The sequence below is a fragment of the Amphiura filiformis genome, chromosome 1 (assembly GCF_039555335.1).
Source record: "Amphiura filiformis chromosome 1, Afil_fr2py, whole genome shotgun sequence".
NCBI classification, from domain to species: domain Eukaryota; kingdom Metazoa; phylum Echinodermata; class Ophiuroidea; order Amphilepidida; family Amphiuridae; genus Amphiura; species Amphiura filiformis.
The window spans coordinates 28864700-28882707 of record NC_092628.1 but is presented as its reverse complement, the minus strand read 5'-3'; the positions used below and the strand labels follow the sequence as shown (position 1 = coordinate 28882707).

General features: G+C 36.8%; 1 protein-coding gene across 1 annotated transcript in view; it reads right to left on the bottom strand.

Moving 5' to 3' along the window:
- Positions 1-11690: 11690 nt before the first annotated feature.
- The window catches only part of LOC140157941 (gamma-aminobutyric acid type B receptor subunit 2-like), a 49146-nt gene continuing 42828 nt past the window's right edge, over positions 11691-18008 (bottom strand). Inside the window, exons 14-17 of the mRNA XM_072181192.1 lie at positions 17752-17941; positions 16281-16444; positions 12517-12639; positions 11691-11792 (exon numbers count right to left, since the gene is read on the bottom strand). Of these exons, the coding sequence (XP_072037293.1) occupies positions 11712-11792; positions 12517-12639; positions 16281-16444; positions 17752-17941 (558 nt within the window). The 3' untranslated portion in view covers positions 11691-11711. The remainder of the gene's footprint in view (positions 11793-12516; positions 12640-16280; positions 16445-17751; positions 17942-18008) is intronic.

Here is an 18008-nt window from a genome sequence, read left to right as displayed (position 1 = left end):
TCCAGATCATCGAACACACGCGCATCTAATGTATTCAGTTGATTACCAGCCAGAGACAATCTTTTAAGGGTTGCCAGATTTTGGAAAACTTGAGGATGAAGTCCAGATAATCTGTTATAACTTAAATCAAGCTTCTCTAAACGTTTTAAATTGATAAAGGCATTTTCAGATATATTTTCTATATTCTGCCCTGATAGGTCTAGTGAGAGGATCTCATTTGGATAAATTAATAGCGCTGCATGGCTTGAGTGAAAATTAACACACATGAATTCAACATATCTGTTACCAAGAGTAGCATAACAATTTGGTGGAAATTCAAAAGAACAAATATGACCAGAGAGAGGAATACAGAAAATAGTATGATTGAATTCTTTTGTGAGGCAAGCTTTTGCCGCATATGCGCCAGAAAGAGGTTGCTGTAGTTCTATGTTCATAGATAGAGACTCGTTAATTGGTATAACACTGATTAAGACACTGGTATTACCGTGCAGGAAAAGCTGGAGCTTTGTGTGGGAAAATTCAATGAAACATGGAGCGTCTCCTGTAATAACCACGTATCTATTTTGCCAATTCTCAAAATCATCTTCTTTTTCTACATACAGAAATGTGTCAAGAGGCGTTTGATTAGGGATTTCTAACGACAGTATTGAATTCACTGGATTTTCCAATTGCACACTGCAGCTTGTAACTGGATTCCCAGTAAGAATAGCCGTATTTTGTCCATTTGTGGTATTCGTCGTCAGAAGGCATGAGTCAGAGCTGTTCTGGACATTCCAGAGAGGAATGATGTTGACATCTACATAAGCATGGTATTGTCTATTGCAAAGGACAAGTGAAAATATTATAGCGATAATGATGGATGCCAGATGGATACGGAAACCAGTCTGTAGTTCCATACTTTTTCTTTCGACGTGTAGATAATTGAGAAATAAAAGATATTCCACGTTTGTTACAAAGTTACAATATTTCAGTTGACATACCTTTTCATAGTTTCACCAAAGCTATAGGCATGTATCAAAATCAGAATGAAAAAGCACATTTTGTGATATCTCAAAGGTGCAGATATAATATTATTGCTAGAAAGCGCCAAGCGTATGTTTTAAACACTTAGACCTTTTTTTTATCTATGATGGCAAACAGGTATATAGGTTATCTGAGTAACAAATGTCTATGTCCTTACAAAGTCTGCCTCCTTGCAAAGGATATTGATGCTAACCAAAGGCTTCTGAATATTCGTCCTCGGTTAATTTGCCATCAACGCATCCCGAACGAGCAATACCACTAAAAGCTGATTAAGACAAAACTGCTCTCGGAAACCACAGCTCACATCCTGTGTTGAAAACAAAATGGAAACAGGAAAATAAGATCATAGAAAATACGATACCTACACAGAGTGTATCCACTCCGTGCATCCTCTTTTTGCTCAAAAAGCGCAGCGTTTGGCGGCCAAAATATGGTGAAATTGCACAATTTCGTCGTTTGGATTGGCCCATCAAATACCAAAATTCACCTTTATTTGGGACAAAAATAATCCGAAATTGTAAATATCCCACAAAACTGGCACAAAACAGTTCGCCGCCACTGGCCGAGTACAAAACGTTTATTGCTACCATTTTCAAAGAAGAGTGGCTTGCATCTAGCCACAAAATACATGGAAAACTGCCCAGCGCTATAAACATTGTAATCATGTGGTTATACGATGTACCCAGTTCAACCTTATTTCAAGGTCGCTAATTTGTCATGCAATAAATCAAATTTGCTATCAGTTAGCAGCCTGCACAACCGATTCTTTTGTTTGGCAAGGCTCACTCAGTCATTTAATGAGGCAATACAAACGATCGAATTTGGTGTTGAAATGAGCTAAATTTTTAGTTACACCTTTTCGATGTAAAATTAATTTTCTCGGTCAAATGAAAAGCAATCATTTTCATTTTTCAGTAAATGTCAGGAAAAATTGTAGTGCTTGATACTGTATTTTTTTTCAAATTCTAGTGTTAAACTTAGGCGTGAAATTTAGTCATTTAGTGTAAGATTTTCGATTTTGATAGGCTTAAACTCTGTCCGCGAGCATTTTTTTGGATCAACCTTTTAGCTTTTCAAAGTAAGATAGTTCGCTAATGAAGGATTTTTCCCAACTTTCTAACGCACATCACCGTGAGCGATATATCATAGTTTTGTCAGAATTTGCGTTTTCATTTCACTATTTTAACTGCCGGCTGACCATTTTTCAAAATCAACGAGTGAAATCTAAGGCTAATACTAGCATTGTGGATCGATATCCCTGGGTTTAATAGGGATACCGGCATGGCTACAGTGTTGCTAGAACTTCAATATAGCAAAGAAATTCCCAGGCCTATAGCGCTCCTACTGATCATGTTTAACCAGAACACTCAATTGGGGATTTGGGCTACCAAATCGCTGGTCGGGCAATTTGCTTTCAATGGAAAATTGACCTGGATAAACAACAAAGGAAATATCGACTATTTCTGTTGGTTGCTCTCGAGATAAAAGTACTGAGTTAGACATTTTCGGAGTATGAAGGGAAAAGGGTAAAATAAAAACGGAAATTCTAACAAAACTATAATATATAGACCCACACGATGTGCTTTACAGAGGTGGGAAATATCTTTCTTTAGCAAACTATATTAGTTTGAGACGCTAAAAATGAATTCCGTAAAAAGCTCGCGTGCGAACTGAAGGCCTATAAAAATCAAAATATCACACTAAAAGACACAATTTGATGCTTAATTTTAACACCAGGATTTGTAAAAAATGTATATCCAAGCACCAAGTTTTTAACTGACATTACTGAAGAAAAAAAATATTGCTTTATATTTGACCGAGAAAATTAATTTCATAGCAAAAAGGTGTATCTCGGAAGTGTGCGGATATTAACATGTATCGATCGACTTTCAGCGCGACTAAGCAGTTCTAAAGAATCGGTTGTCCAGGCTGCTAACTGCTATGCCTTTAAGTGATACCGGTTTCTGAGATGTAGTCCATTAATTAGATTAGTTCATCGCCTTTCAGACGCCTGATAACCATAATAACAGACAGGGGTGTTTATCAACATCAGTATTCTATTACGACTATCATTTTACACGTAATCATGTCCATTACGCTGATTTGATATAAGCCTATTTAAGGTTGTGGAAAGCATGATATCTCCCTTCTTTTTGCAAATTTATGAAGTACATACATACATGTTTATCCCCTCATGGGCTCAAATTACAAAATTCTACCTACAAAGACCTTTAAGATGTACTATCAATTTTCTTCCTACGATATTTATTTTCCGAAAAAAATATTTTGAATGACGCTTGCTGCATCAAATTGGAGAAGAGATTTTGTCAAAATATAGCGTAACATTTAAAGTATCAATTGATTTATTACAGTAATTTAATACATTAACCTGGTAGGATTTCTTTGAACTTGCAGGATTTTCATTTTAGATGGCTAATTCATTGCAAATCCTTCATGTCAATAAAAAAAATTCCTTTAAAAAGAGAAGTACCGGCAAATAATAAACACTTGATCAAGAATAGTTATTTTTGAAACGTGTAAACACCCATGGATGAATGAATTTGCAAGCCACAATATCGATTCGTTCTGTTGGTTATATTAGAAATGAAGTACTGAGTTGGACACTTTGGTAGTCGCAAGTAAAAAAGGTGACACCAAAACGGATATTCTGACGAAACTATGATATATAGACCCACACGATGTGCCTTACAGAGGTGGGAAATATCTTTCTTTAGCAAACTATATTAGTTTGAAACGCTAAAATATGAATTCCGAAAAAAGCTCGCAGGCAAAGTTAAGGCCTATAAAAATCAAAAATCTTACACTAAAAGGCACAATTTCATGCCTAATTTTAACACCAGGATTTTTTAAACGTTTATCCAAGCACTGTATTTTTAACTGACATTTCTGAAGAAAATAATATTGCTTTATATTTGACCGAGAAAATTAATTTCATAGCAAAAAGGTGTATCTCTGATATTGTGCTGATTTCAACATGTATCGATCGACTTTTAGCGAGACTATGCATAACAAAAGAAGCTGGTGACTGCCTGGAAAGAAAATGTAAAAATGATACACCAAATGGCCTCATTTTGACCTTCATTTTGCAAAATGATGTATGGATAAACAAATCCCCCTTTTCTCTTCTGCTTTGGGCACTCAAACACTATCTGTTTAAACAACAATTTAAACAATAATAGTGAAAACTTTTCCACGAATGGCTTCAACTTGGGCCTTCATTTACCCCATTTTCGGATTTTTCAAAGTAAAATTTTACAAAATAATGGTGACAAAATAGTCCACCATCTGGCTTCACTTGGGCCTTCAGTTACAACGGTTTCTCACTTCTGAGGGGGAACATCCTTTTAATAGATACCGTACCCCCCCCTTCGCTTCTATATAGTGAAATATATGTTCGCACCCATGCACCAGTTGCAATATCATAGGCCTATGTTTTATTTCTCACTGACTCAAATTCCACGTTCACCTCAAATATACCCCGATTAGAAGATTGCTTGTTTGCAGACACTTTGCGAGCCACTGGAGGGTATAGTATAAATAGTTGCGCATCTTATTTAGCAAGGATCACCGCGAACCCCTGACCTACACACACAACAGAATCCCCCGGGCTGAATCCCTCAGAAGTCTATATACATGGAGATTTTGAGGTCTAATACACATAGTTTGTATACTATTGAATGTATACTGCCAGCTTGTATTTATGATGTAATAGAAAAACTCACCTTATATCTTCTTCCAGATAGGCCAACACTGAATTTGTATGTCACTGCTCTGTTTAGTTCCTCAGGGCAAAAATATAATAATTTCATGATTAGCTTATATCGCTTCTATTTGTTTCGTTTGTGATGCCCGTTGTGGTGTCAGTTTCTCCTACCATATGTCTACTTGTTTCCTTTCACTGTTCCGGCTTGAACTTCCCATGATATTCACTGTAATTGTAGCTCCAATTCGTTGCACACCACTCAACAATAATCAGAAGACATGATACATTACTATGAATACGTGATAGTTAGGCATACTGCCACTGATTAACTCTTGGATTTACTGCTACATGATAATCCAGTGGCTGTGACAAAGTAGTGGTTCTTCTCGATTTGGCCGTGACAGATTCGTGGTAATCGTTTCGCTACGTAGTACGTAGCCTACGGTGTACTATGACCGACAATTTCTCCAATGTTTTATACACTGTAAATAAAAATTACTCAATGTTGAGTAAAAAGGGAACAGAGAAACAAAATGAGTCACATTGACCTCAATATTGATTAAGTACCATTTGACTCATTTTTGTTGCTCTGTTCCCATTTTACTCAACATTGAGTGATTTTTACTATTTTCGGTGTCAGTTTCTCCTACCATATGTCTACTTGTTTCCTTTCACTGTTCCGGCTTGAACTTCCCATGATATTCACTGTAATTGTAGCTCCAATTCGTTGCACACCACTCAACAATAATCAGAAGACATGATACATTACTATGAATACGTGATAGTTAGGCATACTGCCACTGATTAACTCTTGGATTTACTGCTACATGATAATCCAGTGGCTGTGACAAAGTAGTGGTTCTTCTCGATTTGGCCGTGACAGATTCGTGGTAATCGTTTCGCTACGTAGTACGTAGCCTACGGTGTACTATGACCGACAATTTCTCCAATGTTTTATACACTGTAAATAAAAATTACTCAATGTTGAGTAAAAAGGGAACAGAGAAACAAAATGAGTCACATTGACCTCAATATTGATTAAGTACCATTTGACTCATTTGTTGCTCTGTTCCCATTTTACTCAACATTGAGTGATTTTTACTATTTTCGGCACTATATTAACTCCTAGACAGAAAATCACCAAACTTGAGACTAAAATGTAATTATCTGTTTGCCCTCAGAGATGATCAATTTACACATTATACCAATAATAGTTTCTACATAAATACAATAGTTTGAATTACTGATCGTTTATGTCATGCCTCAGTGGCATTTGAGATTGTATTTCCTTTCTGTTGACCCAGAGACTGGGTAGAAATAAAGTTGATATGTAAAATTGGAAAAGTAGTTTCTGATTTCATTTATGACTTCATGAGCTTGGTGATTTTCAGTGCTTTTATACCTATTTCTATAGAATAGTTCTTGTCTTTGTTTGCTTTGGCTAAATCCTGTTCAAGTGGTAGATAACAAAGCATTGTATTTTGTCTAGGTATGTATAATCAACAATGAACAATGAGAGGATATTTCTGAACCTCGTTGACTTGGGGATGATTTGAAATGACCGCCAATTATGACTGTTGGATATTTATTACCAGAAATGTAGAAAAGAGACACATGTAGAACCGATAAAAATACAATTTTGTCGAAGGAACAGAGTTCAACAAATCATAACCCCGCTTTTGGATATCGTTTGAAGTCAAATGATATACCATTTTAAAGCTTATGGTATATATTTTCTAAACACGAAATAAAACAAAATTGACTGGGCCGACTTTACGGCTGATTCGCCGCGTCCAGTCACATTTTGTGACTAGGGGCTATTTCCAGTTTTTTTAAATAAACATTGCCCTGTATCTCTCTATCTATCTATTTTAAATTAGTTTACACTTATTTATGTATTATTTATTTATTTATCATTAAAAGCTGCCAACATCATGTATCGCTATGAGGTACATAACGACCGTAAACTATATTGTAGCAGAGACTATCGGTAATAAATCATAGTGCAGTTATGTCCTAGGCAAATTCACCGTGACCTTTCCAGCCATAAACCCGCTTAGTGAAGATAAACCAGAGATATGCAGTACTAAACCATTATAGTAATCGATTGTCCAATGTAAATTTATTACCACGTGATAATATTAATCCAATGAGCGATCGAATTGTCCGCTACGGTCGACTAATCCAGTCGATAATGACGCTATTGACATGTGTATTACCAACTTTACTCTAACTCTGATCGCTCAAGGAAGATTAACAACAAAAATCCACTAACCGCCCGTCCCAAAAAAAGAAAACAAATTCGGACGGCGCGGTCACTGGACTTTCGCGATTCGTCTTTCTTGCGCCATGTGAGATAGTGATTATAGTGTGAAATGAGTAACTTAGAAAAAAGGTCCTACTCGTCGGACTAGGCAAAAATGATATATTAAAATAGTTTAAAAGTTATTTGTAGGTTGAGATATTTTATAATTTGAGTCCATGAGGTGATGAACATATTTATGTTATTAATGATATATAATATTTATGATATTAATTCTATAACCTTAATTATTATGTTTATATCTACATTTATGTTTATACCTACATGATGAAAATCATGATTCTGATATCTACATTTATTTTGAAACGAGTAACCGCGGAAAAATTGGAAGACCATTGATAAAGTCGTTGCAATCAATCGTATTTTAGTGATCATAAACTTTTGCTAATTACACTGGATAACAAATGAAAACGTTGTATTCATGCCTATTGCCTAAATCAGGACTGCTGATTTCAAATATGAAGTCAAAAACCTAGTTGCCCGAGTAGTTTCCATCACTGAAATGTCTTGATGGAACCTGTCACCATGCATGCTCATCACTTGCATCACCTGATTAGATATGAAGTTGAGACTACAAGAAGTCCATTTTAGACTCACTTTTAAGCCAATTTGCTGATAGGCCTTACATATTTATCTTACAATGCTGACGTGATGGGCAGATTCTGACTTCAGATTCGAAATCAGCATGCTTGAGTTAGTCTAGAACACATACTTTTTACCCCAGTAGCAAAATCTTTTTTTTGTTCATGCGCGTATTTGGGGGGCCTTTGGGGGCGCGAGCCCCCCGGGGTAAAAGCAGGGGCAACTCGTTACAGGCGACCAAAACGAAGGGCGGCAAAAAGAATTAGTAAGGAAACAAGGGTGGAAAAAATTTGAAAAAGTATAACAAATAGTGAAAAAAATGGTAATATACATCAAAATGTGTTGCTTTTAGGGCGCTAGCGCCTATAATTTTTTTTTTTTTGGCTCTTCACTTTTTCAAACCACCGAAAAAAAAATTAGGTCAACCTTTTCGGGCTGTTGAGGAAGGGGCGGCATTGCATTTTCTTCAGCCCCCCGGGGCAGGAGCGGCCACGGTGCGCCACTGTTGTTGTCTAGTGTTATACGACGATAACTACCGTTGATATAATGCGAAATCCGTAAACAATTCATCTAAAAAGTTCAACCCTAAAAATTCATCTCGATCCACTCTGAGCAACTGCAGGCAAAAAGTAATGAACCAGGCAAGCAAACGTTACAGTGACCAAATAAAAGGAGAACACCCATTGGTTGAACGGAAGAGACCGATTTGGTATTGAATAAAACACCATAACAACGGGGTCGACCATTCTCTGCTGAGGTAATCGTTCTATTTATAGACAAGATAAATAAAACCTGAAGTGACGGAGAAATCAATAGATTACGTTAAAGATATATATTTAGCGCCATGGATAAATTAATCGTGTTGGAGAAATTTTATGAAATTGGATAAAAAAATTCATCGTGCCAAAAAATACTCAATTTGTAGAAATTACTTTATATAGATATATAAATTACAGAAATTATTTAATCATGTATCACAAATATTCAGGTTAGACAAATAGGCGGTCACAGTACACCATGATACTATGATATCACGGTGGCGTGCTCACCACTACTCCATCATGCGAAGCCGGTCTACCATGAGCCCCTTGCCTCCCTCTCTCGGCCTGCCAAAATATCTCCACCCCCCCTTGCACACATTTTGAGGGACCCAATTTGTCAATATTATGGTCAAGATATACACGTAGTCGTGTAAAGACTTATAGAGTGTTTTATTTAAAAGGTACCCTATGAATGTGTGCCAAAAATCTCTTGCTCCTTTTAAACAACATTGAGTTCCGTTTGATCCGTTTGACCCCTTTTCACTGAGTATTAAATGTAATTGCTTTATAAACATCTCAAAAAAAGTAACTAACCCCCTTAAATAATGACCATTATTCAAAAACGGATGATTGTATTACAAATCTGTAAAATGCGTTGGAAGCAGAATTTATTTCTGCACATTTTGACATCTTATTTGCAGCAATTGACTAAATATTGACGTCACAGCGTACATTTAAATCAATGTAACCCAAGATTTGAAAGTTGCAGTAAATTGTATTGATTTTGCATTCAGTGTAATGGAAGGAAATCTGTGTAATGATATCTGAGTGTTTTTGTATTGTAACAATTTGTATGTAAGTGCAACTTTCAAATCTGGACCTCGCTACATTAAATTGACCGGTGTTTTATTGTTTTCTAGGCTATTGTATCAAATGAGGTATCAAAATGCGCAGAAATAAATTCTGCTTCCAACGCATTTTACGGATTTGTAATACAATAGCCCCTTTCTGAATAATGGCCATTATTTAAGGGGGGTTAGTTACTTTTTTTGAGATGTTTATTTAGAGTGTCACACATTGAGTATGTATTAGGCAATGGAGCCAAATTCTTTCAATCTTTCGATCAACCATCGATGCTAGGTTGACCCTTATTATTTATGACATGTTAATTATTTGACTGTTGTTAATTGTCTTAGTATATAATGTATTTAGAGAATAAAGGTATTGTTTTTAGCCGCTGGATTGCATCTATCGTCTCATATAACACGGGCGACATCATTATTTTAAGTAAAACAACAAGGCGAAGTCGAGTTGTTTTACGCCAAAAATAATGATGTTGCGAGTTATATGAGACGATATTCTCATTCTTTTAAGAATGAAAACACTTCAAAAACACTTAAATTCCAAAACACTTCAATTTGTATAAAAACACTTCAATTCAAATAAATACGAATATATTAATCATAAGTGTAATAGTCTTAATAAATTTTATTCAAATTAAATCCTACATTTTACAAGGAATTACCTAGGGCTTAGAATCGATCAGTCCCGTTGTTGCTATGCACCTCCGATTGGTTCAAATAGCTGGTACGAGTATCGCGTTGACCCGCACTCGCTAAAGTGTGTGATATCGTGTCATATCGCACGGGTAAGAACCAATAAGATTGCAAAAACATTCTCAAGTGTTTAAGAATGACCAACAACACACAATTGATCCTGATTGATAAGTTTATAATTCATTTTTCGTTTTTGAAAAATCGCACAATTTTTATCTAAAATTCATTATTATATACACTAACTGTACAAGTCATGCTTCTATAGGCAACATACTACATTTAAATGTTAATTTTGATGTAGGGGTAGTCCTAAAAATAGATTATGTAGATTAAAGGCCCTTGAACTGATAGAACAACCTTCAGATATGCGACCCTTACCTTTTTTGTTCCTTTTGATTAGAGGAAGAATTAGAGGTATACGCCGTAGAAGTGACGTCATAATCGGATTAACTACCATAACAATAGATGAATACAATTTTTGAATAGATCGCTCTGCACTACAAGCAGATTGCACTAATCACCTGTGTATGTCAGCAAACATAGATTGAATACAATAACGCTCTTTTCAAAGATAATTATCTTACAGGTGCGAGTGATCATGCTTTCTTTGACATCTATGGTTCAATGCATCTGTAATGCGTGATCGTTGTAGTGCAGGTCGGTATAGTCAAAATTGTATTCATCTATTGCTATGGTAATTAATCCGATTAACTACGTCACTTCTACGGCGTATTGCACAGCTTGATCGGACAATTTTAATTATTTAATTAGACCGCCATCTTGGATTTGACCCTATTAACCCCATCAGAATAATGGGCAGCATGCCGGTTCATTTGATTCAATGGTTCGTGTAGGTTTGATTTCAGTTAAAAAACCGAAATGAATCAGCAAGTCCCGCGGCATGCGTTTTTGTGACGTAAGGCCGTGGACTATTCACTAGATAGACATAAAAGGTAGTGAGACAATTGACAGGATTAGTTTTTCGTACGGGGATGTGGTACGTAAACGCGTGACATCAACCTGCTCATTCAAGAGATCCGATTGGGTAATGGTACAACGTTGAAGTGACATCACGCGTACGACGTACCCGCGTGCACGGACGAAAACTCAATCCTCCTGCAACGTCAAAATTACAAAGTGGTTTTCCGTTATTTACTCACCTATAATGACTTTACGCGCAAACAATTATTGCAACAATTATCGTAAAATAATTGAAATTATTATCTAAAACATGGCTAGGCTATTATTATGGAAGATGCAAATTGCACATTTTGTCCCGGTATTTCGATCTAGGAGGAACTTCCCCCTGCCCTTTGTTGGAACGCTTTTGCTCTATACCCCTTCCCTTTGTGCACACCTATGTGTATAGACGAATCCAACGAGCCAAGTCACGGCCATTGACTGGGTCCGTGCCCAATTGGGTGGATTAAAATTCGATGTTAGATTCTTTTTTGGTTGTAAACTGTCATCATTCTTTTGTCTACGTGTAACACGGGTGATAGAATGCAGTTTAAAATACCCTCCAAGGCCGCATCATTTCACATTTTAGGTGAGATGGAGCCGACGGGACCCAAATATGGCTGCCATTGTGGTGTAGGAATGCGTCTATAGTCAATTGTTCACTCTTTCAAACTTAACAGATGCGACATTATCATTAAACATGGCAAATATAACCAACACATAGTAAAGAAGATCATAAATATAATAATAATATTCGCGTAACAAAACTAGTTGCTGAGTGTTTACATCCTTTGATCACATAATTGTTTGTAATACTCTGCTCCATTATACTCCCCAATCAGTTTCCTTAGAAGAGCTTCTTTCTGTAATATGCAATAAAAAGGAAGATTGTAAGTATTTCACACAAAAAAACCTGGATACTTGTGTCAACATAACAGAAACTGAAGCTTGTGAGAAAAACTGACTAGTCATTTTAAGTAAAAAATGGGTACACCTGGAAAACATAGGAACACCAATGTTTTTGCTTGCTAGTCCCTACACCCTCCTGAAAAACATATCCAAAAAAGGACAAAAAAGGAAGTAGGGGGAAATGCTAATTTGCATTTACTGCAAGCGAGCTAATGACGGATTCATTTAAAATTAAAAGGGGACATAATGAGATCAGTGAAGACTAACATTTTGTGTAAAATAAATAAGAATCGATTCTTTTAATATGGAAAGCTTTAACATATCCATTCAAATTGTAATAATTAGATACAATTTCGGGAACAAGTTACTTAAATTGAATTATGTAATAAGCTTAGAGATGAAATCAAAACTCGACCGGCCGTTACCGATGGTTGAATCGCGTTCCATTGTTTAGAACAATAGAAACCGGCTCCAACCGGACGAAACCGCCAGGAACCGGCGGTCAACCGCCGGTCGAGTTTTGATTTCATCCCTAATAATAGTAAATTATGTAGATAACTAGAAAAACTAAGTAGCGCTGACAAAACTGATACAAGTAATGACAATTAGTAATACAGGTTTGAGTACACTGGATTCAATACTAGGAAACACATTTTTAGTCTCCTTGTTTTAGCATACCTGGTGCAATTCCAGTCTGAGTTTACTGATTCTATCCTGCGGTGAAACACGTGCTCCTCGGGTTGTCTTCGGCATCAAAGAAATGTGGAATTCGGATTCTTTGGTCATACACAACTGGAATATCTAATTGGATGCGATATAAATGAAAATAGATAGACATTGAATTATTTGGGGGAGGGGTTGGGCATTACATCCCAAGCGTTAAATGGAACATTCTACTTCAATTATTTGAGGTTACCTATGTCAAAGATCGGTTCAACATTTGCGATGCGAGGAGTGGTACTCATTACAAATAGGCCCCCTCGGCTGGTAATGTAGACAATACCATTACTAATCAACCATGAAACTTTTGTACGTCAAATTTTAGCATCTAAAGTGCCAAGCTCGGGTGAAATTTATCTAAATCTAGTTGTGTAAAATGCTGCTGGCTGGCCCATGTGCTTTTCAACCTCAGACACGTCACTGCAACCTCAGCGTGACCTCAGTCAGACTTTTGTTGGTTCATTTCAACATTTGTGCTTTACTCTATCACCTGGTCACTATTGTCTGCTTTTCTGTACCTACTTTTAAAATCAATAATTCTTCCCGGGATGAGTCAAATACCATTATATCTGATTAATGACTTTTTTTCACAGGACAATGAGGATGACACGATTACGAACAAATAGACAAAATAATACGGCACCACGATGCAAGGTCACGTGAAGTATCCTATGTTTTGTGACTTCAAATACTCGCTTGCATTCATATTTTATATACCTAATACCTGTCATGCATTTCCTTCGTATGTTTGACAGCAAGTCCTAATTTCGACATTACTATAGAAAAAAAGATATTCGCTTATCAAATTAGCAGACTTTATTGGAAAAATAAATCATGCTGCCTGATGGGATTATAGTAATTGACTCGCTTCCGCCCGGTCTGACCGTGCTAAAGAGCGTTTTTACTCTCTGCAGCAGGTTCGATTCACTAAACTTACGACATCTTTATGGTAACCTCAATCACATGGACCGAGTAAGAGTCGATGTGAATTATTCATGACCGATCGATACCTTGCCTTAATTTGTTAAGGGATGGGGTATGAACGTTTGGACAGTATTTATTTTGGGACATTAGAGCACATCAGACATATCGAATTGCATTCTGAATACGAAGAATGTCATTCTGATATCAAATATTTTGATTTTTTGAAATTCGCAATTTAATACATATTTTATGGCAAATCATTAAAAATTGATATTTTTGATATTTAACAGTACTTGTAGTAAACTTTATAAATCTGATGAGTTATACTAAAAGTGTACGTAGGTGGGATGAAAAGCCGACGATCAATTGAAAATTTTGACTTTTCGTATTGAAGATATGGATTTTTTTCCCAAAACACCAACAAAATTATGTCTTTTGGGGAAAAAATCCATATCTTCAATATGAAAGGTCAAAATTTTCAATTGACCGTCGGCTTTTCCTCCCTGCTACATACACTTTAAGAATATATCATTAAATTTATATAATTTGCTTCGAGGACTGTTATATATCAAAAAATTGAAAAATATCAAATTTTTATAATTTGTCATAAAATTTGTATTATATTGTGATTTTCAACAAATGAAAATTATTTGATATAAAAAGACATGCTTCGTATTCAGAATGCAATTCGATAGGTCTGAGGTGCTCTCATGTCCCACAAAAAATACTGTCGAAACGCAATAAACGCTCATTTTAGATCCCTTAAGAGCGAGCCAACAAAATTCGTCATAGGTTTGCGTTGCTAATATAAAACCCGCGAATATAGTGTCACTCTCTGTCCGTGCTCTCACTGCCTTGCCGTTTGTGTATGACGCGACCTATAGCAGAGAGTTGATATTCTTGAGAGGGCACTCTATTCACGTGGTTTCTTTTCCAACGCTAAAAGATCACGAATTTTGGTGGTTTGCAAATGAAAAGTGTCCGCACTATCGATTGATTACGTAACTGTTATGAATAATTTATTAGGTTTTTCAATGCAATCGCCTCGACCCATTAATACATATTATCTGTATTATCAAAGTACTTGGAATAGCAATCCGGTGAGTTCACTGAACTACGCCCTAATACTGATGGCGTTTTAATGGCGTTTAATGGCGCTAATCCTCTCCATACACAGATGAACAAATACAATAGATGAAGGTCAACACGTATGACCTCCTATGTGACATGTTATATGTGATGTACAAAACCTGAATATCATAAAGATCAGTATTCGTTTGTGCATATGAACTGCACATTTACGTTGCTAGATATTACTCATTATATAGGCCTATAATGACAAATATTGGTATTATGACAATGCGGTATATACATTGTATATAAAACGACTAATAGATCCTACTATCATGGCGTCAGGTCAATGTTCATCATACCCCGTATGTTTCTTAAAATTCATTCATATTTGAGACAAATTGCTGTGCCAATTTTATTGGTGCACAAGTAGATCCGTGTTTTTTTAATTTTCATTTCCTTTTAATGAAAGAATTAAGGTTTTCCACTGCACGGGGCCACAAGGGTGATACTAATTTTAATGCTATATTTTCAAAACGAATACGTGCTCCCGGTTGGCTCTATAGCGATTTCACAGAAAAGGTATTTCTAGTGCAATGCAGCGTCGGACTCTAGCTGAGAGCGTAGCCTAAGTCATTCCGGACTCCAAAAGGGCTCTCCATACACAAATGAACAAACACAAAGGAGGGTAGTCTCCTCCGTGACCAGCTTGATTTCGATGGAGCGGAACCAAATTGGCTGCGGAGGAGACGGGTCATTTTTCCATGCAAATTTTTCAGTGTCAGCCGCCTGCCTATAGCCTCAACGCCCTGCAGGGTTTATTGTTCTATTGTGACTGATTAGAGCGCTGACATATTGGAAAATGTTGCCAATCATGAGAGTGTACATTCAACGTCCAGTTTTCAAAATTGGGTGACGTGTGTTTGGCAGGTGTGAAATACATCTTACTGGGTGTTTTAATTATGTAACACATAAAGGTTTTGGCATCATTGAATGGCTGCCTAGTGCTGTTATGTGTTAAGTTTTCATTATTTTCTTTATTTATACTTTTCTTTTCCTTTCTCTGCACATATTCTTTTTTATACCTACACTTTAGGGGCTTATCACTCACTCGCTCTCCTTCTCCCCCTCTCTCCTTGCAATGGGTTGTGATGCTATAAGTATAGTAATTTCAGTTGGATGCACCATTACAAAGCTATCAGTAGATGGATGCATAGTAACAATACTGTGTGAGGCCTTTGTTTTCCGAATGATAACAATAGTCTGCATTGTTAAACAGCATTGTTGTGGTAAATAATGGCTTGTTGATGGTACATCTCATTGTTGCTAATGTCAAACTTGTCAAAGTGATAATTGTGATTGTATCACACGTCCAAGTAAATGAGAAACATATTGCTGTGGACTTAACATGGTTTGGAAACAAGTTCTTCATATACAGATATTGGCCAAATATACGTAATACCATTTAACTATAGTGTGTCTCTTCTCAAGTTTACAGTAACTCCTTGTTGACTTTAGTTGTAACAGGTTCAAATCAGTGCGATTATGCGGTTGCGTCGCCAGCGTACGGACATATCGCCCTTCTACTCGCGTGTATATGCCCCGCGGGATTAGGTTATCGCGCGCGATTCGAATCTGTCACTGCAAAATCCAACAACATGGCGTTACTCTCAACTTGAGATGAGACAGACTGTAGAATGTGAATGGTATGTAGCCAATATACAAACCTTGGGTAAGAATACAAGGCAAAGCACTGTCGTATTAGCCGCAATGGTACAGAATCCAATAACAGCCACCTTCAATTCCAGGTTTGTCCCATTCAGGTTGGATATAGGTACTACAAATACGCAAGTTAACGCTACGACATATACACACATGGCGATGTTTCTGCCTGGAAATTGAAAATAATGAATACTTGTGTAGTTTTTAGGTTATAATATTTTGCTATGCTGGTATCATAAATGACGAGGACTCTTCATAAAAAGCAAATTACGATTGTTTACAGTCAACAATTTTTGCACAACGATAATGCAAGAATTGGAACATTATTCACATGGTCTTGGTACAAGCTGAGCATTGTTGCTTCGTGTACACACCGCCATCTGGAGTTCGTACTTTTTATTTTTAATGCACTCGGTTTTGTTACCTCCTCCACAGCGCGGCGTGAAAAGATACTAAATGTTTTTGTATACAACTAAACTCGTTGGACACAGATTGAAAAAAATCTGTGTTGTGCTCCGTCCCCGACCGTATGACTTGGCGGGCCACCGTTTCAATTCCTCAATATTTGCACAAACCTCTGTTGTGCACAGAGCGATTTTATAAAATGCACTTAGTTAGGTAAATCTGCAATCCTGTACGGAGCAGCATTAGCGCAAATCCGGCTTGAAATGTGTGAGTGTGGGGGACAATCGGCATGAATTGTCAAAAAATGGCTGAAAAAAAAAACAAAACATGGGTCATCATCACCGAAAAGTGGCAATCACAGCATGTATAAACGTTTATGGAATACTCAATGTCTAGTAATTCTAGTAAAACAGCGTTCACGAAATATGTTAGATCTCAGTAATGGAACACTTTCTTTCCTAAAGGCGCAATGTCAATAATGCCTAGAAAAGGTGCTTTTTGCCCGAGTAAAAGTACTCATTTTCTGCTATTCGTTTTCTCCGATGAATCAACCTTCCCTTTACGCGTTACTAACCAATCAAGGGTCGTGGGGGTTGATTGACACTCATGTCAGACGCAGATTAGTCTTTTTTACGGTGTACCATGAGGGACATGCAAACTTAAAATAATATTTCTCGGTATTTCGAAATAAATTGCGCCATCTATCGACTAAGCGATATCGGTCTGAAAGGACCACTTCTGTCGACATCTTCTGTTGGTCCCCGTGCGATCGCTGTAGTAACCTACATGTGATAGCAGTGGTACATCTTGGTTGCACCAGCTTCCCCCAGTGATTCCAAGTAAAATACTTGCAATGTTTATCACCCTCGTCATTGACTACAACATAATATACATTTAAAATAGATTCGAGTGTGGCAATCTTGCGTGGGGAAGTAGTCAAAATACCGTAATCGGACGCTGTCGTTATTAACCAATAAGATTTCTGGATTACCTAATAAATATTTATGAGGTAGTATTTGTATATAAGACGTCGCTTTTCTCATAAATATTACTCTGTATTAGTAAACTTACTATCATTTAATTCAGCAATAGAAATGCTCCTTGTCTCCCAAGCAAGGAACACACCAGCAGCCAATAACAGTCCTTTCATGAGATATAAACAAGTCACGTAAACCTTCTCGGAGTCCGCTGAACAGTATCGAATGATGGGAACTACTAACACCTCACGACCGTCGACTACCAGAATCGTAGAATTTTCAGGCTGAAAGAAAAGCCGATTGTAATGAAGGCGTATATAGGTTGGGTGGTTTCCATGGAAGTTCAAACAA